The sequence below is a fragment of the Aulonocara sp. 'chitande type north' Nkhata Bay genome, linkage group LG13 (assembly GCF_057382095.1).
Source record: "Aulonocara sp. 'chitande type north' Nkhata Bay isolate Kocher_YH1m ecotype deep benthic linkage group LG13, A_spYH_male_GT1.1, whole genome shotgun sequence".
In the NCBI taxonomy this organism is placed as follows: Eukaryota; Metazoa; Chordata; class Actinopteri; order Cichliformes; family Cichlidae; genus Aulonocara; species Aulonocara sp. 'chitande type north' Nkhata Bay.
The window spans coordinates 7,351,798-7,378,641 of NC_141356.1; the positions used below are offsets into that span (position 1 = coordinate 7,351,798).

General features: G+C 38.8%; 3 protein-coding genes across 4 annotated transcripts; 2 read left to right on the plus strand and 1 right to left on the minus strand.

Moving 5' to 3' along the window:
* Positions 1-118: 118 nt before the first annotated feature.
* On the plus strand, positions 119-14,449 carry tm9sf3 (transmembrane 9 superfamily member 3). Its single transcript, XM_086258466.1, has 15 exons — positions 119-478; positions 1,381-1,576; positions 1,724-1,846; positions 3,936-4,096; positions 4,230-4,307; positions 4,608-4,739; positions 4,854-5,020; positions 6,479-6,573; positions 6,686-6,816; positions 7,484-7,623; positions 8,671-8,739; positions 8,832-8,978; positions 9,084-9,167; positions 9,262-9,338; positions 12,812-14,449. Exons 1-15 carry the CDS (start codon positions 140-142, stop codon positions 12,877-12,879), a joined length of 2,007 nt encoding a protein of 668 aa, XP_086114592.1. The 5' UTR covers positions 119-139; the 3' UTR covers positions 12,880-14,449.
* Positions 14,450-14,664: 215 nt separating this feature from the next.
* prdx3 (peroxiredoxin 3) lies at positions 14,665-22,404 on the minus strand. The gene is made up of 7 exons (XM_086258473.1): positions 22,270-22,404; positions 17,618-17,729; positions 16,565-16,706; positions 16,288-16,423; positions 15,941-16,044; positions 14,966-15,131; positions 14,665-14,840 (listed from the first exon to the last, which is right to left on the minus strand). Exons 1-7 carry the CDS (start codon positions 22,303-22,305, stop codon positions 14,790-14,792), a joined length of 747 nt encoding a protein of 248 aa, XP_086114599.1. The 5' UTR covers positions 22,306-22,404; the 3' UTR covers positions 14,665-14,789.
* A 328-nt stretch (positions 22,405-22,732) lies between these two features.
* On the plus strand, positions 22,733-26,843 carry sfxn4 (sideroflexin 4). Of its 2 annotated transcripts, XM_086258471.1 has the most exons (14): positions 22,733-22,909; positions 23,007-23,072; positions 23,158-23,214; positions 23,316-23,342; positions 23,472-23,526; positions 24,954-24,979; positions 25,069-25,122; positions 25,212-25,274; positions 25,409-25,483; positions 25,577-25,667; positions 26,087-26,202; positions 26,282-26,367; positions 26,444-26,561; positions 26,641-26,843. In XM_086258471.1, the coding sequence occupies exons 1-14, from the start codon at positions 22,871-22,873 to the stop codon at positions 26,716-26,718; spliced, it is 951 nt and encodes a 316-aa protein (XP_086114597.1). In that variant the 5' UTR covers positions 22,733-22,870; the 3' UTR covers positions 26,719-26,843. The 2 variants fall into 2 exon arrangements, with proteins under 2 accessions (XP_086114597.1, XP_086114598.1); XM_086258472.1 differs by lacking the exons at positions 22,733-22,909; positions 23,007-23,072 and having other exon boundaries at positions 23,163-23,214; positions 23,434-23,526.
* Position 26,844: the final 1 nt, after the last annotated feature.

The following is a 26,844-nucleotide window of genomic DNA, read 5'->3' on the forward strand; positions in this document are numbered from 1 at the left end:
TGGGTCCATTAAGAGGCCTCATCAGACAGTGAATAGACCCGCTTGTTGTACTCGAGGATCATGTTTCATGCACCAGCTCTCTGTCAAAGTTGAAGCTCCAGTCTTTGCAGTCGGATGACGTGGCCGAAGGTTGCGGTAGATGCGCCGACAGAGTTTCTATAATCACCGTGTATCCATCGTTTTCTGCGCTGACTGGACGTCGTCAGCCACGTGCCTCTTTTCAGCCAATCGAACGTGCATACGACGAACGCTCATGAGGCTCTTACGCCATATGCGTACGAGAGCATCCCTAAAAATTGCCTCTGTCATACAACCAGGAAGAAGGTGGGATAGCCGTGCAAAGCTAACATCCCCAGTCTTTCTGTACACTTTTTTTCTGAAAATAATGGGATATTCCAGGTGGAAGGTGGTAGCGGCGGTGGTTTTCGCACTTGTATGTTCTTTATCACCTGTCGACGCAGACGAACATGACCACACGGTAAGACACCTTTTTGAGAGGCCGACTGAAAAGGGGGAGCCTTGAAAATAATGGACGTTTGTGCTCTGTGTAACCTGCTAACTGTAGCCGCGACGGCTAGCTACACCCCACAAAACAGAATTATAAACGTGACAGGGTTCATGACTTGGTCTTTGTGGGTTATATACTGATACTGGGTGAGCTATCAAACGGGTAGGCATTCATTTAGCCGGCTAAGTTGTCACTACTTATCGGCCTAAGTGCTTATGAGTAACGTTTGCTTGCTAGCTTGTTAGCACATCTTCCAAGCTGGTCTTTGCAACCTTACTTGAGCACCGGCGGAAGCTACACTTAAGTTAGCAGCTAGTTAGCCTGTAGCTAACGTTAGTTAGTTAATCAAAGGCAAGATTTATAAAACTGCCGTCCGTTTAGCCTCGCAAACACAATTAATGAAAAACATTTACTCTTGACATCGATTAAACTTAAGGCCCTCTTCATATTACTTTTGTTCTCCGTTGTCAGATCCAGCCTCCCTAATTACACCTGGCTAACAAGATAATAATGTGCATTACATTGTCTTAATTATAAATGGGGCGCTAATGTGGAAGCTGTTAAGTAAAGAGGCGGATGTTGCATTCACGAGAACTTCCTTGCCAGTGGTACACATAGCTAACACACAATAGTGCTACGAGGATGGCTCGATAACAGTGTGAAAAGAGCCTGAAATTTACATTTCTTTGCATGATTTATAACGCGATAGTGCTCTGAAAGTTGCTGCTATTGTTTTAAAAGTTGTTGGCAACTCACAGAAGTTTCTTTGGTGCACTATCGATAGAATAAGAATAGGACATCAGCAGTACTTGCAGAACTGGTGTAGCATTCCTGGATTTAATTATAAGAGTCCTCCTGTTTTCCTTTTGCAGTACACAGATAAGGAGGAGGTAGTTTTATGGATGAACACAGTGGGGCCTTACCACAACCGACAGGAGACATACAAGTATTTCTCATTGCCCTTCTGTGCGGGCTCCCAGAAGACCATCAGTCATTACCATGAAACACTTGGAGAGGCTCTGCAGGGAGTGGAGCTTGAATTCAGCGGCTTGCAAATAAAGTTCAAAGGTACTTACACTGACTTCCACCTCTTTAGGACTTTTGAATCAGCAAGAGCATTATAACTAAAAAATGTTTCTTGTCTCTGGATGTCTGGCTTTATTAATTCCACAAAACTTCCTACACTTACTAAAAATGTGATCTTTATCTTTGTAGAGGAAGTCATGCAGTCAACATACTGTGAAATAGAGTTGGACAAAGCCAAACGAGATGCTTTTGTCTACGCCATAAAGAATCACTACTGGTACCAAATGTACATAGATGACCTGCCAATCTGGGGTAAGTTGATAACCACTTTTTATTTTATTAACACATCTACTTTTACATGTTTCTTTTGTTTTGTCTAGCTTCTGAGGTGTGTTCTTATTACTATAGATGTAATAGGTATAATGTCAATCTGCTGAAGATTGATATTGGGCGACATTCATCTTTTGACTGTTATTACCCTGTAAGCACATAGGATTACATTCACTACTAGCAGTATAGGGAGTAGAGGGAGAAAAACCAAAATCCAACAGCAATGAAAAAAAAATAGAAAAATTATTATTTTTGTGAACAATATTTTTATTGCTTTTTGCAACAGCATACAAAGATTTGTTTTCACAGTAATATGCAGCAGTAGTAAAGTCCCCCCCCCCCCCCCCAAAAAAAAACAAAACAAACAAACAAACAAACAAAAAAAAACATAGCCAAATTTATTTTTAACATCTCTCTCATCTCAGAATTTCACGCATCCCCTCTTACTGGCTATTAGTGGTGATGTGGTAATATTTAGAGTAGAGTGACCGACATTTTCATCCTGATGGTGAAGAAGTAAAACCAGTTCCTATTCTTGAGATAACTGGTCCATTTATTCTTTACCGGTGTTGTAGGGAGGTGTAACCGGACACAATGTCATGTGTCAAATGTCAGAATAAAAGGCACTCAAGATTTAGTCTATGTTGTATCATATTGTTTTTGTTTTGAATCAGCTTAATTAGTGCAGTGTACCGGTTGATTAGCTTATATACAGCTTTACGTTTTAGAATAATTTTATGGTATTATGCTGACTGAAAAATATACTAATGAGTGGAACCATTTTGACATAAAGTGAATAAAGACACTGGATGTACTGAGTGTTAGGGCTGTCCAGAATAATAAACACTTCCCAAGGTGAGCTCTTCAGCCCATGTATTAAAGACAATGGCTGTGGTGTTTTTTCATCTTTATCTGTGTATAAAATGATAACTCGGAGAGAAAGTTGGAAGCAACAGCAGGTTTAACTTTTCTCTCACGCTGTGCCCCGCTGCTGTCTCACTTTTTGAAACCTCTCCGTCCACTCACCCACTGAACATGTCAGAAAGAGTCAGAGTGCTGTTCCTGTGCCAAACAAGCAAGACATTGTTAAGATGTGTAGGATACAATCTTGTATTTTATTTCTTTTGCAAAGAAGCTTAAAAATAAAACAATTGTTAAATTGGCAACAAATTGTTTATATTTCCAATTTGATTGCTGAATAACAACCCAATGAACATTAAAATAGTTGAATATTTGGATACAGAGCTCATAAAAATTCTCCTGCAGCTTTTAGTATTCATTTCCCATGTGCAAAAGTGTTTCATATAAACCAAAAGAAGGATATTAATGACTCACTACTGTTACTGAGTCAAGACTGTCACTCTAACAAGCAGTCAGTGTGAACACTCACATATGTTGGAGTAGTACAATGGTGCCACTCCTACCCTGTTTAAACAGACTATGCAAGCTGATGTAGAAGGAAGTGGGAGGGGCGCTGGTATTTGCTCAAACGTTGATGAGTTATGTGTCGCATAATTAGGAGCGTCATGAATATCTATAAGTCTAACATCCGGGTTGCTATTGTGTGAGAAGTGCACTGGTGTGCCTTTCTTTTATGAGATGTTTATCAGGGTTATTTAGCTCAGCAATTGCAGACCTGTCGTTCATCACTTTCAGAACTTGCTCACTTGTAGTACCGCTTACTAAAGTGAGCTCGCCTGCATAATATTATGTATGCTAGAACAAAAATTCCTGTCTACATTAATTTGTGGTGCAGAATGTGGAACAATTTTTCAGGCATTAAACATTAAACAGACATATATATAGCCACAACAGTAGATTCATAGTTCTAGCTTTGCATCAGACTTCTTTGCTCAGCAATGACCTTTTATGAAAACTAAATCCTGACTGTAACAAGTGAGTAGAGATTATGCTGTTACAAAGTTATCAAAAGTGGCCTTTATTTGGCATTTGCACCCTGATTGTTAATGTTGTATAACTAAAGCGTTTATTTTCACCTGTCCATTGGACCACTGCTGAATGAGATCTCGAGTTGTTTTTTCGTTTTTTTTTTTTTTTTTTTTTTTTTAAGGTATTGTTGGTGAGGCAGATGAAAATGGAGAAGAGCACTACCTGTGGACGTATAAGAAACTAGAGATCGGCTTCAATGGCAATAGAATCGTTGACGTAAATCTGACCAGCGAAGGGAAAGTCAGACTTGTGCCAAACACAAGAATCCCAATGTCCTATTCTGTGAGTACTTTTTGATTAACATTCTGGGAAGCTAAAAATCATTGTATATCTGCCATATTTGACTTATACTCTCTTGGGGATACATAGGACATGTAAACACATGCATAAATGCCAATGAACCTCTCCTATCCAGGTGAAATGGAAGAAGTCAGATGTAAAGTTTGAAGACAGATTTGACAAGTACCTTGATCCATCCTTCTTTCAGCACAGAGTGAGTGAAATAACTTTTGTGGTGTTTCACATGCTTCCTCATGCCAGTGGGGATACCAATGGCTTGTTGTAATAGCACAACTCTGTATGACATTTCAGAAGATGCAAGTTGAGCCTTGCAACAGATGTAATGTAAATGACCAACCTGCTCAATAAGAGTCTTTGTTTTGTTTTCCATGCAGCGTCATAACTCATTTGTTTTACTCAAGTGTGGCTATTTGATGTACTGTTTTGATGCAAAGAGCTTTCCAGTGTTGCTCTTAAAGAAAATTTTTGATTTTACTATATATATTTTTTTTAGATTCACTGGTTCTCCATCTTTAATTCCTTCATGATGGTCATTTTCTTGGTGGGTCTGGTGTCCATGATTCTTATGAGAACGCTAAGAAAGGACTATGCCAGATACAGCAAAGAGGAGGAAATGGATGACATGGTAAACTTTGGCTGTACTTGCATGCTTTAACATGGAACTAAGATCTGTTCTTGTTGTTTTTTTCCCCTCATCACGCTTTTCTCTCAGTTTCCTTATGTTGCTTTGTACCAACAGGATAGAGACCTTGGAGACGAATATGGGTGGAAGCAGGTACATGGAGATGTGTTTAGGCCGTCAAGCCATCCACTGATCTTCTCTTCACTTATTGGCTCCGGCTGCCAGATTTTCTCAGTCTCCCTCATCGTTATCATCGTCGCTATGGTTGAGGATCTGTACACAGAGTGAGTAATTGAACATTTTGTTATGATTGTAAGATTTCGCTGAGGACTGTTTTTGATCTGGTTTTTAGTTGCAAAGTTGATTTCTGTGTATTGGATCCCTTATCAAAAGTCTTTGTCTTCTCTCACTTACGGTTTTATCAAAGAGCAAGGTTTAAATCATTCAGCTAAAATTCAAATATGAAATAATCAGGAAAATATGTACTGTGAAAATGCTCATTTTTGTGTAAAGTTGTGAAAAGTTGCTCTCTTCTAGCACCCCCACAACTACATGAGCTCCCAGGTTTAAAAGCCTCTACGAATTTTATTCGCTTTCTTTGTTTAGCCTGAAAAATATAGAAAGTGCATTATTCTGTGTTTTAAAAAGTTCTACAGCAAAACAAATAAGCTAAAGTAAAAATACAGTTTTTGTTTGCAGAGTCTGCTGGCTTTATAGTGATATAATGACTTCAGTTTCTCAGTCAAAAAAAAGTTGTCTGGCAGCATGGGAAGGCAGTGAAAGTATTCTAAATAATCCCAAGAAATCATTTCATGCAGTCTTGGCTCTTGCAGAAGTGAAGACTGAGTTGTTGGCTTTTATTTTTAGTCTCCACAGCTATGGTAAAAATCCCATTCTGGTATGTCTAGTGGCTAATGTGGCTAAGGTTACAATTACCTTTTGATGTAAGGCTCAAAATGCTAATATTGAAGAACAATTGGAAAATGGAGACTTTTAAGATTGATGACTGAAGCCAATAGACAAGAGTTTTGTGCGGGTTGTGTTTTTGTGTTGCGTCACTGCAGAGAATGGGTATGAAGGACTGTTAACCTGGTGTCACATGCAAGCCATTTTTTCCCCTCTATAAATCCAGACTTTATATTATAACATCTGAGAAAGTTAAAGACGTGCTGTGATCTTGATAATAACATTTAATAAGATCACTCAGACAAAGAAGTGGGAGAGATACTGTGCTGCTCCCATTGGCTTCATTTCACTGTCATACCTTTTCCTAGAAGAGGTGTGAACAGCAGCAGCTCAGTTGATTTTAAAGCTACAGACTCTGAAACGGGATTGTAGAAAAAAGAACATCTGTGCTATATTTGGGAGCTACATGTTGAAAGAGGTGTTCTTGGAACTTGCATTAACTTGTTAAAAAAGCATTACCTTACATTTTGAGGGGTCTGCTAACTTACGTTAGTTTGTTGTAGTCTGTCATGCTTAACATTAACAAAATGATTAGGAAAATAGAAAGAAGACAGAAAAAGAATAATTAATTATCATTTGTGTATAAATAAGAGGAAATTAAAAAAAAAAGAAGGTAACCATTTTGTAAATCAAGGAATCAAGTGTTCATTTCTATCTTTCTTCTTTTGTTTTAGACAAAGAATTGGGTGCAAGTGTGCTATAAAATACTACAAAAATTATATGCAACGCCAAGGGGAGTGGTCTTCACTTGGCCTAACTTTTTCTTTTCCCTGTAGGAGAGGATCCATGCTGAGCACAGCCATTTTTGTGTATGCTGCAACCTCTCCTGTCAATGGCTACTTCGGGGGAAGTTTGTATGCAAAACAAGGAGGTAATAAAATAGTTTGTTTTCTTACAAACAAAATATGTGTGACATGCCCTAATAAAGCAGTTTGTCGTGTTTTGCCGTCTGATTTATTTATTTATTTTTTGGCTTAATACAGGCAGGAGATGGATTAAACAAATGTTCATTGGGGCCTTTATGATCCCAGCCATGGTGTGCGGGACTGCCTTTTTCATCAACTTCATTGCTATCTACTACCACGCCTCCAGAGCCATCCCATTTGGAACCATGGTGGGATTTCACACTGCAGCACCTCCCTAAAAACCACAATGTTATGAAGAACATCCTCCAAGTCAAGAGCCAGCATTTAAATTGTGTGGCCGCATAGATCTCTGGTATCAGCAATGGGATTTAGTCATGCAGGGGAACACAACTGAAGTAATGAGAAAAGTGTACTAACAAATTGAAACACAATATGCACACTGATATTTATGACACTAGAGTCCCAAACCCACTGTAGAGTTTTAATTCTGTTTGCTTTATTTCTTCATTCAGTGCCAAATGTTTTCAGACACTACAGCAATAAAAAATGCACACACACAAACATTTCACATATTTTTTAAATTGCTAATTACAGAAATTACAAACAGCTGTTTGTTTGCTCCACTCAGCGCTGCAGAGCTGATCAATCAAAAGTGTCATGAAATAGCCATTGTTCCCCTGACTCAGCCAAACCTCAGAAACATCTAGGACATCTGCTGATGAAATCCATTCATCTGTTACTCTTCCAGTTTAATGAACATTTGAGTTTGTACCATAAGATCACGCAGTGAACATTAACTTCTGTAACACAGTCAACAAAATTAAAACAACTGATTGGGGATGTGAAACACCCTGGATAATGGCCGTAAATACAGACCGCCCAACTAAAACAATTAAATGTTTGTCATCTTTGCAGGTTGCTGTCTGCTGTATCTGCTTCTTTGTCATCCTGCCTCTGAACCTCGTGGGAACAATTTTGGGGAGGAATCTGTCTGGCCAGCCCAACTTTCCCTGCCGAGTTAATGCTGTGCCGCGGCCGATCCCTGAGAAGAAATGGTAGGTGTGGTTTGACGTGGACAGTCGCAGTTGTCTTTGCCTTAGTGACAGAGACGTGGGCAACCGTGGCTCAGGGGGTTGGGAATCGCATCTGTAACCGGAAGGTCGCCGGGTCGATCCCTGGGCTCTCTGTCCTGGTCATTGTGTCCTTGGGCAAGACACTTTACCCTATTTGCCTACTGGTGTTGGCCAGAGGGGCCGATGGTGCGATATGACAGCCTCGCTTCTGTCAGTCTGCCCCAGGGCAGCTGTGGCTACAACTGTAGCTTGCCTCCACCAGTGTATGAATGTGAGAGTGAATGAATAGTGGTATTGTAAAGCGCTTTGGGTGCCTTGAAAAGAGCTATATAAATCCAATTATTATTATTAGTGACAGAGACGTGGGGTCAGATAATGGATAGAGTGTAACTGGAACTTAAGACTACCCTGAGGTCACCGCTTTCAACAGTTTTTGTTTTTAGTGTTGTCCCTCTACGATGTAAATGAGAACACGTATCCCTAAAATAATTCTCTCATGCAGACCCTGCCCCAAGTGCCGTTAGTGTTAGTTTGTAAGGGGCACCGGTCAGGGGAGAGTTATTTATGATTCTCGTAAGTGGCAGGTGTCCTTTATTTTGTTTATAAAATGTCAGAAGATGGAGGCTTAGCTTATCGGATCAGTGGGCAGTGAGAATGTCGTACTCGATGCAGGTGACACAAGGTGTTGAATGGCCTGTGTTTAAGTTGCCAGATGTCAGGTTTAAAGTTCAAAACATTTTAGCTGTCTGCACAAACACTTTTAGGTTATGAAATATGGAAAAGCGATCGACTGCAGGTTTATTAACATTTACAACGTTCTGCCAAGCACTGTGGCTTGCTGCCAAATGGAAAAGGTAGATGTGACCTAAGGCCATTGTCTGACTCTACTTGAATTTCCAATCTGTCAACTTTTCCCCCTTCTCGCATTCGTAACACAATTTGTCATGTGTCCTTACCCTGAAGGGGGACTCTGACACGAACACTCAAGGATACACGGCCACGTCAATATGTTGAATTTTGTGCTCTCAGGTTCATGGAGCCAGCTGTCATCGTGTGCCTTGGAGGAATCCTTCCTTTTGGTTCCATTTTCATAGAAATGTAAGTGTATTGCAGTGTTACTGAGGGACTCTGTTTAAAATGATCCAGACAGCCATGTTGAAGTGTTTTTTGTTTTTGTCCTCATGTGACAGGTACTTCATCTTCACATCTTTCTGGGCCTACAAAATCTACTATGTGTATGGCTTCATGATGCTGGTCCTGGTTATCCTGTGCATTGTGACTGTGTGTGTCACCATTGTGTGTACATACTTTCTTCTCAATGCTGAGGACTACAGATGGTGAGTTTTTCCCCCACATGGATCTCTGGAATATCAGCCACAAAACTGAGGCATTGTCACCCTGTCATCAATCCTCTTTCTCGTTTGCTTGTCCCTCTCTTCCAGGCAATGGACGAGCTTCCTCTCTGCTGCATCCACTGCTGTTTATGTGTACATGTACTCCTTTTACTACTATTTCTTCAAAACTAAGTGAGTTTTACTCTTTATTAATCCGATGAAACATCCTGTTGTAGAAGTGCTTACATCTTACACACCTCTTACATTTTAACCTGTTGTATTTCAGGATGTATGGGCTGTTCCAGACATCCTTCTACTTTGGCTACATGGCTGTGTTTAGCACTGCCCTGGGAATCATGTGTGGTAAGTTTTACGTCCACCTAATTTTATATCGTAGTAGGTCCAGGCCCTATTCCATGAAGCAGGTTTAGCTAACTCTGAGTTTGTTAACCATGAGATGAAAACCCTGGTTTTCTGTGCCAGGAAAAAAGTTAACTAAGTTGGTTACCGTGGTAACGGATCATTGAACTAAAAAACTCTTGAGTTTTTCTCTGCACCTAAACCAGCTGATTGACACTCACTCATTCCTCATTTGTAAAGTCCATCTAAGAGCAAATGGAAAAACAACTTAATTGGCAGATGTTTGTTTTTAGAAACAGTGAAATCCCACCTTAGAAGTTAGGTTGGAAAAAAAAATCACATCAGGGCTGTTACAGCCATTCACTCATCAATATATAAGGATAGAGACAGACAGCTCAGAATAAAGTCTATGTAGTCTACATGTTTCTTACTCTGTGGACAGTAATCCAGCAGTCAGACTCTTAGTCAGTTCCTCTGAAACATTACTGTTGCAGTTAATGTTTAACTTAAATGCATCTGCATAATAGCTTGCATCTGTATAAAGATGCATAATATATGATCTGTTGTCAATCATTTGTCGTGTTGTAAAAGCCACACTGATGGGGGGGAAATGTCTGTCAAAGCTGGGATTTTGGAGATGGTGAATATTTGAGTGAAGATGATTTTAAGACCTGAAAACTGGACTAAATGTATTTAAAGTGTCTTTTTATATGCAGCTGCAAGCAGTCTGTATTCTGAACATATCTGCTGAAATTTGTTCACAGCTTGAGATTCAGTTGTTACATGCTTTCAACATGTTCAAAGGTTTTTAATTCAGACTCTGAATCTCAACATATTTCCCACAAAAAATCACAAATCAGTCTCAGTGGGTCGACAGAGAACAGGATCTGCCCAAAGGCATAGGCTCTGTAACAGATTAGCAAACGGACCGAAGTCTACTTGCAAAGCAGAAGAGATCCAAAATAGATGAATAGATCACAGGTTCAGACCAGATCAGGCCCTCATCCAGTTTAGGTTCATCCTGTCTGGATCCATTTATAATGGCTTAACTTTTCCAGATAATATTTTTTTCAAACAACTCAATGTTCATAAACTGTAGAAGAGAGAGGGAGGGAAAAAATGTTTTAATTTAATAAAAACGTGTCTTGAAGGTGGATCCACCCTGCAGTCTGCTACTGTCTTCAGTTTCTCTCACCTACACTCTGGCCCCGTAGGGTTAAAGCTAAATAATAAGATTTAAATATCAAACCTAAAATTAGAATTCAAGCTTCATTTAATGAAAGTTCAAGCCGGGTAAGTGATGATCCAGCTTTGAACTTCACACACGCGCACACATGTGTGTTATCAAACTTTTATTCTCTCTATGATGGTGACAGCAGACCAAGCTCATTAAAATCTCTTTTCTCTTCTTTGCTTTTTAAGATGACTGTCACGGTCCACACTGACACACATTCATATCCCTTGGTTTACTGGATTTAAATAACACTTTTTATTCACCCGTTGCCATAGTGAACTGTGGTATCAGAGCTCCATTGATGATGCTTTCTTTCTCCACTCTCACATGCTTAACTCGGGGTGAACATACTCAGAGTTGATTCAACTTACTCCACTCAGCTGGTCTGGAACAAGAAACTCAAAGTTAATCAACTTTGAATTTATTTTTAAACTCAGAGTTTGTTGAAGACTCATCTCAGAATAGGAACTATTAGATGTTCTGCCAAATGTAAATAGCTGTTCACTGCATAAACACCAGTGGTCTCATTTATAAAGGGTTGGTTTTGTGTTTATGTGACTTTACACACAGTTCATTTTAACAAAAGAGAAAAGAAATAAATAGATGTGATGAATACATGATGGGCTAAAATCTCAACTACCACGTCTCACTTCGTGTCACATGTTGATAACACATCCACTTTATTGGAAACATACAAATAAGGAGTGTTATTTGTGCCAGTGAGGCGTGACGCCATAAAAAATAGTCTGACATTAAATTCTGCTCAAGATTTCTCAATTTCCTCATCACATTCCCCGCCCTCTGAGCACAGAGACTGAGACAGTTCTTACACTGCATCTTACTCATAGTGTGGAGCAATTTCACCTTTCACTGAAGTTCAGTTTTCAAATATCTCAGAGTGCGGTTTTGTCTTGTTTTGTTTTTTTTAAATATCATTTGGAGAACTTGTGGATCAATTTGATTGGTGTAAAAATGCAAATATTGAGGTGATACTTGATGGATCACTGTCACAGCAAGAACCGTTTATTAGCAGCATTCACACTGTACATTGACAGTTTGTGGTTGAATTTGGCCATTTAGAGGATTTAACCTCGCTTTACTTCTTAGTGACTGAAACATGCCTTTTGCTTCCTGCCTTTAAAAAATGTTAAAGGCAGGAAGCAGCAGCTTCCATAATTTAACATGACTATTTTTACAGTTTTACTTAAATTCATGTCTTGCAAGGTTTGCTTTTCCTCTTACCTGCACAAGTTTCCTCTAAATTGCTCATTTTCACATGAAGAATGCCACCTGCTCATGAATGGGAGTGCCTTTGTGATCTTGTGCAAATTCTCCAAAGATTGCTGCAAATTATCATCCCAGGTGGATTATTTTTGTATATCAAGCTGCAAGTCTAGCTGTCAGAAATCAAGAGAATCTGGGAAGTCTGTCAGCAGACACGGGGGACCTCAATAATTTGAAGATATTAATACAACTGCTGACATTTTATTGTTAGACGCGCACGGTACTGCGACAGGAATAAAGGAGAATTGTTGCTCAAACAGAAAGTGGTTTACGGTTTAGACAGGTGGTGGTCGAGGGGACGTGACAGTCATAGAGATGGACGTGAAAATATTAAACAGCAGGTGGTACAATGGAGGGGGCTATAGAAGTACAGTAGACATCTGCTACGGTCAGCAATCTAATAAAAGCTTTTCACACCTCCCTATAAACGATGTTAACCTGAAATTTCATTCATAGTTGGGCTTGAGTCAAACATGGAGAAAAGCACACTGACTGTATATGATTTAGGCTTATTCAGTATGAAAAATGTTAGTCGTATGTACATACAGGTAGTTCTTGCATGAAACCAATTATCTTTTTAGAGAAATCTTATTTTCTACATCGGTTATTCAGCTCTAAGTGCAGCTAAGTAGTCTTTTCCCCACCAGCTGCAAGCCAAACTCATTTTTCAGCTGAAAGAGTAATAAGCCAAGGCTGACACTCATGTACCTTGAAGGACCTTTGTGGAGCTTTCTCTGATCTGCATCAGGTACTACACTGCCTCCTGGGCTGGCTGTGTGTCTGAATGCTCATTTTGTAGATGTGGGATGTGCGTTTCTCTGCTAAAACCTTTATTGGATACCTCACCAGTAATCATCCTGTCTCGTGATGGATTTACCTGCAAAGTAACAGCAGAGTTTGATACCTGGTGCTGTCAAACAAAAAGAAACTTGCTCACAGATCATCTTTTGCTTTTCAGGTGCCGTAGGATACATGGGAACAAGTGCCTTTGTGAGGAAGATTTACACAAATGTGAAAATTGACTAAGAAGTGAAGCAGCATCAACACAGGGATGTTAATGGATTTGCCTAGGCGTATCCCAAAAGACGGCGGGCACAAGTCATTCTTTATTACTTTTCGTTCTTGCAAAGAGATTGTGAGAATCTCACTTTGTACAATGTAGTTTTTCCATATTTTTTTTCTCCTCTCTGAAAGATTTTCAACGCGCAACTCAATAGTGAACAACAGGAGACCTGCGGAAGAGATATCAAACACAACTTTTGATTTTTATCAGTTGCTTTCAAACAAACATTGAGGGAGGCGGCGAATGTTTAAGGCTGACATGGCTTCTCTTTTCCAACCCAGTCCCACCTGAGACCAGAGAACATACAGTACATGTGATATTGATGGAATAGTGTAGCTCTCTTCAGTGAAGAGGCCTGAGTGTATTGAAAGCCTTTGTTCTGTTGTGTCAGAATATTGGAGAGTTGGGTTTGTGTTTGTGTTCTGACTCTGAAGTCCATTTTGTATTCATGAAGTCACTCAAATTATTGTTACTATAGTACAATTGGTTGTTTCCATTGAAATCCACTGGGGAAAAAACAAACAAAAAACTAAAAATGTTCACCCAATAATCATTCACCAATTTCAATTATTCTTAACTCCCTGTTAGGGTAGCAGTCCATCCAGTCAAGAGATTTTAGTCCTGCTGTAGTTTACTGTACAGACAAAGAACAGAGGGACTGAGCAACAGCTGAGGTACAGCAAGAACTGATTTTTTAAAAATGGATGTTTGATGTGATCCCATTTATCTGTTTAGTTTTATGTTTTCTAAATGTTTGGGGGGTTTGAATGAAGTCTACATGTAAAGATAATATATGGATGGTGGGCAGTGTATATAACCATAATAATGTACCTTTAGATGTAGATCCCAAATGTATTTTCGTTGTACAGATTTACTACAGGGTGTTGTTTTTTCCTTTCTTCCAAAAATGAATCGTTCAGTTAAAACAATTTGTTTGTTTGGTGCTTGGGGTGGGGCTGGTGGCGCTGTTACATCTTGCCTGAAATTGCATGAAGTTTTCATCAAATCAGATTTCACTTCAGCGCTGTCAGTTTTTTTTTCTTTTTCCTGATTGTTGGCATCTTCTTGGTTTCAAAATGGAAAGGTGCATTTTGATGATTTTCTAGACACATTATTTTGATTCCATATGTTATTTAAAGCCTTAAAAAGGCCCTACATCTTCTGGTAAGCCATTTCCATCACGTTCTGTTGCCTAACCCGAAACATCGTCTGTGAATGTTCAACGGAAAGAGGCAGTGGCTTTGTTTCTGCAAACATACTGTACAAATTCAACTTTATGTACACTTAAAGCTAGATGTTTTCATAACCACACAGTGCTGCGGTGTGTTTCAAATGCTCCCCCCCATTTTGTGTAAATTCAGTATGTACCCTACTTGTATGAGAAGTGGCATTGCCTTCTTTTTTCTCTTGATTTCCAGTTCTCCCCCACTGAAGTTGATTTTGGCACCTCATGTTGTGTACCAATGTCTGATTAGACATTTTGAACCTCCATATTAACTTGCTGTAAAAAGAAAATAAACATGTTTATGTACAGGGGTTATTAAAGCGTGATCTTGACTTTGATGGTAAATACTGTTGAACCTGATTAGAACAGTCTACAGCATTTATTTCTAGACTACAGCATTATAGTCCTAGCTGGACCACTAAGGAGAGGCAGCTAAGATGATGAAGTTATGGCAGGAAAAATAAGACAAACATGAAGACCACTTTATTCTGTGGTCTGGTGCATTATTCAAGACAAAGAGCTGTGGTTTATAAAGCGTTTGTTTATTAGAGCATCCCGATGTTATGAGTAAATGCATATGCTAAAGTGTAAACTCAGTATATTTCTAGATTTGTACCACGTTTAAGCCTTCAATCTGCTGTGAAGTGTTCAGTTGACTTTTTCAAAGTACTCCTTGGATCCTTCTGGTGTTGGTTTGATCTGAAAAACAAACATTACAAAAACTGAGAAAGGAGGAAAAAAAAAAAAAAAAGTGTATGGTATCAAATCCACATTAGCTGTTATAGCCTTGAATGGACTGAAACACAGAGCCCAGGTGTACTCACTGTTGGGGAGTGAGGGGTCCAGCTGGCCGGACACACCTCCCCGTGAGTCTCCACAAACTGGAAGGCCTTCACTAGACGAAGAGTCTCTTCAACACAGCGGCCCACTGGCAAGTCATTCACACTCATGTGCTTCACCACGCCATTTGGATCAATGATGAAGAGTCCCCTAAAGGAAAAAAACCAAAAACATCAGACATCTTTCTAAACAAGTTTAGGTCTCGATGCATGCTCAATCATCCAGGTAAGGAAATCCCAAAAGGTTGATTTTGTTCATCTGGACGTAGCATTTTCAGTGGAAGAAACATTTCGTCACTCATCCAAGTGACTTCAGGTTTCCCCAAGCTTATAAACAGTGTTAGAAGGTTCTCCCTTCAATATTGAGCAATTACATAAAAGACCAGTTACAGGCACTATTGCAACACTTGGTGATATATCTGGATAAACCCACCAAATGAGAGAAAACACACTTTAAGGCCTGTTGCATAATATTCCCTGTCTTCAAATTAAAAATACCCAGAGGACTGGGTATTTAAATCAACAATGATAACAGTAGCAGCAACATTAGTCACTTTTCCAGACATTAAAAAAAAAAAAAAGAGCTTTTTCTAAGTTTTTTTTGGGTATAGATGACGGAGTTGTGGAACTGTGGGTGTGAATGTATGACATTTACCATTTAAAGCCTTTATACAAACTGACCATGTAAAATAAAATTTAATAAAAGACGTGAGGATAGAACTTTACAAAACAAACAGTCTGGCAGAAACATTCCTGGATGGCAAAAATCAAAGAAAAACTGTTTAATACGCTCTATAAAAAGTAATCCCCGTGATGCACGTTATCAGATTCTGTTAGGGTTCCTATTACAGCTGTGCACATTTTTACTGGTTTGTGTTTTATGTCTTTGGTCTTATATTTTAGTACTGTGAGCCAGTTGTGGACTGATAGTTGTGGTTTCACAGCGCATAATGAACTCACCTCAGAGCAATTCCTGGGCCGTCCAGCAGCACACCATAGTCTCTGGAGATCTGCTTGTTGAGATCTGAGAGCAGAGGGATGTGGATATTTCCCAAGCCTCCAGCCTGACAAAACATAAAAAGATACATGAACACAAACGCTGCATAGTGCTTCTAGTAGTGTTCGAGAAATAACAGCTTTTGAGATTATTTCACAGTACTGCAAAGTGCTGCAAGCACAACACACTGAGGTCAGTCATTTACTAAAGGCTCCTTGAAGTTCTACTTCAGAGACTGAATAGAGAACGCACAGTGATCTGAACCTTGCACCGTGTGCCGCTTACTGAATAACTATTACACTGAATGTACCTTTCGTGGCGTGTTGATCCATGCCAGGTGGGTGAAGTGAGAGTCCACAGACACTCCGACCACCTCGCAGTTGACATCGTGGAACTCGTTGGCCTTGTCGCTGAATGCGATGATTTCTGTCGGACACACAAATGTGCTGTGGTGTAACAAAAAATAAAAAGCACTTATTAAAAATCATAGCACATCTGCAGAAATACTGGAAAATCTCAGGCCATTAATGCCAACATTTTATTCACTTCTTCATCTCATGCTGAAAATTATTCTTATAAATACTCACAAATCCAGTGGGTAGAAGAAAAGGACCAGGTATTTGCCCTTGAAATCAGCGAGGCTCATGTCCTTGAACTCCCCATTGTGGACAGCTGTCCCTTTAAAAGCAGGCGCAGGCTGGGTGACAGCAGGGGCCCATCTGGAAGCGCCTGATACAGCAAAGTCAAACTCTATTTATTTATCAATATAAGATATGCAACAGTCTTCTTTTTTTGTCAATTTGCCTTTGTACAGAACTGACTATAAGATGCATGCTGGATAAAACAGTAATTTATTGTAATGTCATCTGGTCAATGTTTGGCTTGACACAGACATACAAACATCTACACTGTTTATCTGGCAATGGGTGGGTGGGGTTGAGGGTGGGAAAGCAAGGCTTTTGCAGAGTGAAACACACAAACATCAAACATGACTTTAGTTGGTTTTATAGATACATCTCCCCTTTGTTTGCTGCAATGTATTTTAAGTACACAGAGCAAGAACATTAATGTTATCTAAAGAAAACCGAGTTGCAAAGTTCTGAAAAATTCAGCCGTCATACGAGTTCAAGAAAAATCAGAAATAAAAAGTCGAATCATTCTCTCACATCAATTTTATGACAGTAAGAGTATTTTTTGTCATAACTGCTGTAACAAACATGATATTACAGCAAAGCTAACATTTGAACAAATGCTTTTAGTTTATATCCACAACACTGAACACTTGAGCAGAATTTAACCAACCAGGATCAGAAATATAACAATACTGTTGATATTGCTGGAAAGTTAATTATAATGACTATAGTTTTTCCTTTTGAGTACAGCTGTAACCAACTGTTTGGTAAAACTGCCCGATATTTTATTTTGCAGAATAAGATTGATAAAAACAATATAGGGAGAAAAATGCTATCATCTTATCCTGGAAAGCAAATAACTTACTTCATTTCATCTGTAAGTTATTTGATCAGTTGACTAACTCATGATGTGTGCTATATATAAGTAGAAAACAGAAAAATCATTCTGAGCTGAATCAGGCAGTTTCATTTCTGACTGCATGCTGTGTGTTTTGGTTCTGTACATACTGGTGGAGAAACAGGATCTCTGGAGTGCAGGAGCAGTGAGGACTCTTGCAGCCCCGCAGGCTCCATGCTGACAAGCTGCTGCGACTTTCAGCCCTCCTGCTGCAACCCTCGCCTCAAAAATAAATAAAAAGACATTAATATGACATGAATAATCCATAATCTGGAAGGATATTTAGCTCTTTTAGTTATCAAGTTGCCATTTTACTAACTGCAACAATGGTTTAGGACGACTGGAACATGAAAAGGTATCAATGCTTTCAAGCTTGCAGATACATTCAAGAGTGAAAGAATTTGTCCTCTGTGAAAGGAAAATGTCCTCTAATCGTGTTTTTCATGGTTTACCTTCATTGGTACCACCTGAGAATCTAGTGAGCAAAGGTGATTGTGGTGCTGAAAGAAAGATCCTCCAGCATTACACAAGCCTTGTTAAGAAACCTTTTAAAATGAGAGGTTATTTAATGAATTTGAGTTGATAAAATTAAAGGTCTAACCCAACAGTTTCTCCACACTGAACTAAACCAAGGTCTTTGTGAGTACTGCTCATTCTTTAATTACTATACTCCCACTGAGATATTCCACTGCTATGTTATATACAGATAGTACTTTATGTGAGCAGCACATCTCAATGTTCCTACTGCACATACACTGCCACCATAAATACTTCAAAAACGCATGTGCCACTCTAACTTTTTAAAGTGACTTTTCTTCCAACATAGGTTATGAATTATTTAAATGGATTTATTTTTGCGACACCGTACTGTTATATGTAGGCTACAGTGTGTTCTGGAGTAGCTTGAGGAAACATTCCCGCTGTGTGTGTGTGTGGAGATTCTGTCTATCAACACGCACCACCTTTAGGTAAGAAATTATTTTTTATTCAAAACTTGTTGAACGAATTGCTTAGCTGGGATATCAAAGAGAATTTCCAAAAATAGGAGGAAACTGAGGCTACACTGCCTCTGTAAGTTTCTAAGTCATCCACTTGCTTTGGCTCCCAAACGGTGAAACCGCAGCAGGGATTTTATATCAGCAAGTGCTGTTACTAACAGAAGGAAAAATAAATCACAACAAAGCTTTCTAAAGTTAGAATTTTTAGTCCATGTTATCCTCGCGCTCTGCAGTAACAGTAACGAGTGCCCTGTCCTCCACACCAAGTTTCTCTGACTCCTCCCCTCCTGCTGCAGCTGGAGCAGCTGTCTGACACTCAGTTTTTATTTCCTCATTCATATAATTGATATCAAAGCTCATACTGAAGGACACTCATCTGCAGAAGTCTGTATCTTTACGAATACTGAAATCCCTGTTAGGCATTATTGACGTTACATTTAACCTGACCATGCATCAAAGTCAGAGACAGCAATCACTGGACCTCAATGATTTTATCATCAGCTCAGAATAAAACCACATTAGCGCTCTGAACTATGCAGGCAGTTCCCCTGCAGTGACTCATTTACTGTACATCACTGTAAAAATCCCTATTAAAAAAGGCACCAGAACAAAGCCGTTTACAGCAGGGCTGTCAAAGATAACACTGGGGGTGTGTAGTATTGTGATATTTTGTTTGCTAATAATGTATCGATACAGGGACAGCAGAAATCGATATTTTGTTACAAAAAAAGTTTTTGTGGACTGGAACTGCTCTGACTTCAGAGCATGTTGATCAGCTCCTTTTTCTGAGCAAGAATTCTGACACTGTCCAAATGTGTTTAACTTTTTTTTTTTATGGCAGCAATAAACATGACTTACTTATTACTTATTTTAATTTAAGACATGTTTTATTTTAATTAAGTTTAAAACTTTTTTATTTAATGTAAAATTATATTTTGTTTTAATTTACTTTCAAATTCTTCAGTTGCTGAAGGGGCTGCATAGGTTTCACAAATTGCATAGTTCAGAATAGCTATAATTGTACCAGATGGTTGCATTCAGTTAAGTTGGACTAGACTGTAATACAAACCTTTCAGTTTGTCAACAATAAAACTGACTGAAATGAGAGAAAGACTGAATGTGAGACTTTGTTATTAGATAAAATGAATATTGATAAAGTTTACCTTTATGTACAGAATCTGAATATCGCAAAATATTTTTTAAAAAATTGCAATAATATCGTATTGTGCGTTAAGTATTGTGATAATATCGTATTGTGGGCTGTATGGTGATTCCCACCTCTAAATAACACCCAGCAAAGACTCCAATCTGGTCGCTAGGCACCTTTGGAAAATGTGGATTTTGGATTTTTACACTACAACTTAAGTAACAGACATTGCGTAATTAACCTCTGTTACTTGAGTAAAGGATAAAAAATTAAATGGCCCTATAGATAAATGTCTTTATTTACAGAAACAAACAACAAAAAAGACATTTTCTATAAATTAACAAAAACTTTGTATTATAATTACAGGGCAGTCTAGGCCATGATCTACAACAATTTTAAATGCGATTTTCAACATGTATTTTTTACAATTTAAACCTAAAAAGTTGTGCTGACCGATTTCGTTCATTTCGTTTCACTTACTACAAAAAAGAGAAAAAAAAAGAAAAAAGCTTTATAATGTGGAGAAAATATATTTGCACGTTGAATTTGTAGTTAAACTTCTTTAAGCTCCTAGGACCTGGCGTCCACATATGTGGACATCACATTTTGGGTTATTTAAACTAAAATACTCAATTTTGCTCTACATGGGCCTGATATCCACTTACGAGGACATTATACTGCTACTGTTCTATCAAATTTTAAAATGAATATCCTCATATGTAGCTCTTATTTTTCTTAAAAACAAAAATAAGGTAAAATAAATAAATAAATAAATAAATTTGGTAATTCTTTGTTTTTACATTCGTCAGGCCCCAATATGCCCAAATATCAAAGAGAAATTAAAAATTCATGTCGTGGAAGAGTTTGGGTCTTAGGAGGTTAAACTGTAAAATAGGAATTTCTTTGATGTGGCCCATGTAAGATCAAAGTGGACTGTATGTGGCTCATGATGTAAGATTAGTTTGACATCGCTGGTTTACAGCCTGCAAAGAATCAACCACTATGATGCGTCTGAAACTTTTCTGTATGGTTTCCTTTTTTAAGACTCCACATAAATCAGTTTATGTGTAGAAGTACAACATGTGGAAGCTATTCTAATGAGTCAGACAGCAAACAGTGGCTGAGGCTTCCAGAAAGGGACCCTCATCCCCACCAGCATAAACTATATTTAAGAAAAAAAAAGAAAAAAAAAGGAGAACAAAAAGGACAAAGCAAAAATAGATTTACACCACCGAGATAGAGGATCATCGTTGTTAATGCTAATGTCTGCCATGTGCCAAATGTTACTGATTGTGCACGTTTTCTGCTGTAAGAGTTGTTAAACCTGTAGACTGATGGAAAGGGTGGGGACCGTAACGTTGCACTACTAGGTAAACTGCACTAATATGCTCTCACTGAACACTGTCATCCAGCTGTAGCAGGTTAGACATGCAAACAAACGGCTGATAATGAGCCGGCTAAAACAACAACAGCTGGTCATAAGCCAACATTATGCCAGCTCGAGTTCCATCTGATAAATATGTTGATTACATTCTCACATTGTATGGGAGTTTATTCACTAAATGTCTGTCCAACAATGTTACATCCACTCCAAAGAAAGTTTCACTAATGATGGCTAACTGCAGCAAAATCATCGGTGCTTGCTGACATAAAGGTTCAGGATATTCTCAACAACTCGCGTCAGTATTGCTTTCAAATAGAAGTGAGCTTCACTGACTAATCGACTTGCTTCAGACTACTTTCAAAGTTTTACAGCCTCCTCCAGAGTAAATGGACATAGATATACCACAACTGAGGTAAACAGTCACTAAGATATACAGCAGCCAGATTTGGTTGTCCTACAGCGCCCAACATAGCTAGGATTATGCACTTATATTGGGAGGGGTTGGAAAGCAGGATCTACTGACATCTAGTGGTGAGATTTTATACACCATACCTTTAAAGTAAAAACTGGGGCTCTTGAAGCATGTGGACTGCAGAATAAAATTCAACAACAGCTCAATCACGCAAAACAAACTGCCTTAATATTGAACACAATTCAGCCCCAGCTTTGTTGCCATTCATACAAATAATAATAATAAATCTATATTAGTCATGGCCTACAAAGTGAACACAGCAGTTGCCTACAGGTGGTAATTATTATCATACTAAATTTGAACCTCTGCTGTGTTCCCGCCTTCCTTTCTTTAAGACTTTGTGTAATTAATGGGATTAATTGCAAGTGAGCTTCTTTTTTTTATATCTTAATACAAGGCAACTCAGTTCATAACTTTGACCCTGCTTACCATAGAAAATTCTAGCACAATGCATCAAGATGGCGAAATTAACGTTTCTATATAAGACACGAACGTCATTTTTTAAGGTTTTGTTTAGGTATAACCACAACTCCACTCATCGCTCTTCTTATGAAGCGAGGCTTGCGCAGTTGCCGCGGGTTGACACCAGTGTCAGTTGGTGCTCAGGTTCAAATGTGCAGCACACAAAACATAAATGCGGAGGACAATTTTTCATTTATTTATTTATTTTAATCAATACCTGCTATCAACACTGACTAATGACTTATGTGCAACAGCGCGAATAACAAATGCAAAGTAACGTTATATAAAGTTGCACTTACAGAGGTCCTGAGCAGTTTTCCGATGGTGGCTGCCATTTTGGATTATGTCACTGGAGGCACGGTTGAGCAGGTTATTACACACGTGCTCAATTCCAACCTCTCCTTTGAAGGAAAAACTATAAAAATAAATGAATTGTATTAATATTTTGCCAGCTCAATTTATCGAATATGCCGACCATAAAACGTATTTTGTGACAAATTATGGCGCATAAAGAAAATGCTAAAGTCACGTTACCTTCAGGTACAGCTCGTAATATTTAGACAAAAATATTTTAAGTGAGCGAAACACGAAGCTGATATTTTTTTTTCTTTTTAATTTAAATTGTGTTTGTTTGACCGTAAAAATGCTAAATTGGTCGTTGCGGTCTCTGTTGAACACGCTGAGCAGAAAGCCACTAGGAAAAAAAAACGCGACGCCTGATATATCCCACATCCCTGAATGTAGCATAAACCTTTGCGAACACGTGACTGGTGGCGGAAGTTGAGTCTAATTAGAAGTTGACCTCAAAAGCATGAGAAATGCATGCTTGTAGGCGATGTACTGTAATAGTGTCACTGTGAGTGATTTAATTTATGAAACGTGAATGTACTCGTTGTTCTAATGGATCCTAACCTGTTGTACTGGAAAGCAGAGGGACAGGTAACGGTGCACAGCATGCATAGCATCACCTCTCACAGTTACCATGGAATTGGTTTCTTTCGTGCTTTTTCATGACTACACTTTTCCTGTTTTACAGTCTTTCCTCCGTCGACTCAAGATCTGGGTTAATCTCCTTAATCCAACCCTCCTGCTCTCATCTGACGTGAGTAGCAACCACTGCAGTGATCCGATATTATGGGATGAGTGGAAAATACCTGATGTTTACCTTGTGATTTTGCTCCCCGCAGCCTGAGATACAAAAGGCTCACTCTCTCCTTGGAAGCGGAGAAAAATTAAATGAAAAGGTCAGATTATGTTGAAGGATCTGAGTGCACAGTGGTCACGTACACAACACTGTGAACCTGCTGCAGGTTGTTTTACTTCTTTCTTTCATTTTCTCTACTAGGATGAAGCTGCACTGACCATCTCACTTGTAAGTCTTGCAAGAAATGACCCTAAATTAAGATTTCCTCGCTATCAGTCTTATTAAAGTATTGTTAAGTGGAAGGAGCTATGTTGTGCAGATGTGATTTAAAGGAGGATGACCACTTTGCCTCCACAGTCATCTGTCCACCCTGATTCTGGGGCTGCTCTTCCCCTAATTTTTCGGCCGCCAGGTAACATACTTTTACAAGTGTTGTTTACAAGTTTCCATACATACAGTTGCAGTGTGATCAGTTCATATGTGTGATAACAAAGATTTAAATGGTTGTTAAAGATGCTACAAAGGCTGCAGGTTTTCCAGATAAACACCTGTAAGTTCAAACAGCAATCAGCTGTGTTTTTTCCCATGTGTATTCCTGAAGCATTAAAATAGACCTGTTAGACTTTTCCATATTTTATCTCCAAAGAAAAACTTTGGTCATGTGTTATATGAGATAAAGTTTCAAATAACAAGGTTAACATGTATAACATATATATATAAGTAACCTGCGTGATCAGGTAGAAGAAAAGGAGCTTAAGAAGGGGGGGGGAATGGGATGAAAATAACCTGTGTCAGATTGATGGGCTGCACCAGGGTCCATTATGTCTGTGAATTAAATGAAAGCTACCCTAGTAGAATCCAAGTAAATGGGCACAATAGCAGTCCATATCTATATATTGTGCAATGAAAAAGGATAATGAATGCAACAATATTTCAAAACATGCAGCTTTCTTGTGATTTCTTTAAGTAGTCTTCAGGAATAGTTCTCCAGGCTTCATGAAGGACATTCAAAGCTCTTCTTTGGATGTTGGCTGCCTTTTCTTCTGTTCTCTGTCAAGATGATCCCACACTGCTTCAATAATGTTGAGGTCCAGGCTCTGGGGAGGCCAATCCATGACCGATAGCGTTCCACTGTGTGTTTTTTTTTTCTATCCAAGTATGCTGCACTGCACTAGCAGTGTGTTTGCAAGGTGGAACTCAAATGAACTCCAGTCTTATCCCTATGTTTCCGAGTTCTTAATAATGGCTTCCTGACAGCCACCTCCCATTGAGACCATTTCTGATGAGGTTTTGGTGAGCAGTAGATGGGTCCACATACATACACACACACACACACACACACACACACACACACATATATATATATATATATATATATATATATATATATATATATACACACATACACACATACACACACACCTTTCAGGTACTCCTCGTCTGCTGTAGTTTTTTTTTTTTTTTTTTTTTTTTTGACTGTCTGTTGTGTCTACACATAACAATCGTTCATCCCTTAAGTTAAATGTCCTTTTATGCTTGAATGATTCAGAACAGTCCTCTGAAAATGGTCAGGTACAACGAAAGAACAGAAAATGAGTGTGAAAGCAGCTGATGTCCAAAGAAAAACTTTGAAAGACGTTTAGAAAGCCTGCAGAACTATTCCTCAAAAGCACTTAAAACACTTCTAAATAATAAAATAAACTGTCTCCTTACAATAAAAATATATTTTTTTAAAAACACAAACAAGGTGCGGCTCAAGACTTTTGCACAGTGCTGTATATCGCTGAAAGAGTTTTACAGGAGATTCTGATGAGTTCATGTCCACCTGCTTCTTTTCAGCATTTCTTCCTATATCAGGACCTTTGGTAGGTGTCTTCTCCTTTATCTATAGATAGATAGATAGAGATATAGAACTTTTTTTTTCAAAAGGAAGTTTATTTATTTAATTTCACAGGTTGTTGCCAGTCTTTTGCCACACAGCACTGTGAAACCTGCTCTGTTTTGGCAGGTAACAAAGCATATTGATGAGATTGATAAATATATATATTAGACATGAACAAAGTAACTAATGGCAAATATTCCACTGCACTCTTTCAGTTTCTGCTGCAGAGTTACAGTGCTGGGTTCAATTATGCAAACAGAAATTCTTCATCAGAGCAGGTAAAGTGTTTAGATCAGGCCTATATTTTCATTTATGAGCTGATTGTGTGATCAAATAGCTCAATCTTTTTTTTTTTTAAAGTGTCTTTTCTCTAATCTCGAGCCCTCCCTCTGTTTCTGCACTTATCTCCCAGCACCAGGGGTACAACATTTCTCTGAAGCAGCTTCTGTTGATCACTGGTACAGTCTCCTATACAACATGTGCAGGGGTGTGTGCATTTTGATTATGGAAATCGTAACCGTAATGCCTCAAGTAAACTTTTGGTTTTTCAGTCATTGCTACTTTGTATCTTCTGTTTCAGGCCCTCCCTCAGATTTTTATCAACAGACTAGGTTTAAGAAGCTCAGCAGTGCAGACTTTCTTTAGGTCAATATTACCAATCCCTCTCTCAGGTAAGTTCTGTGTGCTGAATACAAGCTGCTGTGCTTACTGCATAAATAGTATTGTGGAGACTCGTACAGTAGAAATCATCCCAATGCAGACACTGTATTTAAAGTTTGCATTTTAGGTTTCTATTAGAGTAGCTTTGCATGATTTACAGTTCAGAATAATCCTTATGTATTTTACACTTAGCTTTGCAGACCCTCTGTCTGGAACAAGCTGCTCTGCTTTTAAAGTAACTTTCTTCTTATCCTGATTGGCTTCCTCTTGCCAAATGAAGGTTTAGCAGGTGGTATGAGCTCACATATTTGCCTGGGAAGACCATATTGGGGATAATAGGAAAAAAATGAAGCCTGAGCCTATTGGTACCCTAAAAGAGCAAATAAACTAGCATACTTTCAGCTCTGCAATGTTGTTTTACTCTCCTCAGCTACTCTGGCTTTCTTCAATGTGTTAACTGTAAGAAGTGAGGAGTCAGAAACTGGCATCCAAGTGTTTGATCACAATGGAAATCCTGTTGGCATGTCCAAAGCAGCAGGAGAAAAGGTATTTTTAAATTAAAAAAAGAAAAATCAGTAATTTCAGTGAAATCTTGATGTAGTAAAGATCTTTCCTTTTTTGTGAGGCTGTGTGGGAGACTGCCTTGTCAAGAGCGGCACTGTTCGGTATGACCGCCGCCGTTCCTAATCTGCTGGTGCTACTCATGAAAAGGTCAGCCTTTTGTTAAAGCCGTCTTTAACACCCTCCGAATAAAATCAGGTTTGACCGAATAGATTTTTCTTTACAGGGTGAGACCCTTCCAGAGGAACTCTCTGCTTGTCGCTCCTCTCCGACACATAAGCACCGCGCTCGTCCTTGGCCTGATGATTCCCGTTTCATTCAGTCTCTTTCCACAGCTGGGAACGGTAAGGGTCGGGGTCCTCCTCTGCTCTCAGGTTTTGTTTTGCTTTCTTGAACTTAGCTGACACTGACCTTGTTTTGCAGATAAAGAGGGAGCAGTTGGAGGAGGAGCTGCAGGCTGCAGCAATTGGGAGACATTTATTCTACCACAGAGGACTCTGAAAAGCAGCTTTAGATAGAAGACACACAATCCACTGACACATGTTCCACAAACTGCAGAGAGCATGACAGGAACAACCACCACATCACACACACACCCCAAAATAAAGAGTTTATTTAAAGCAACAG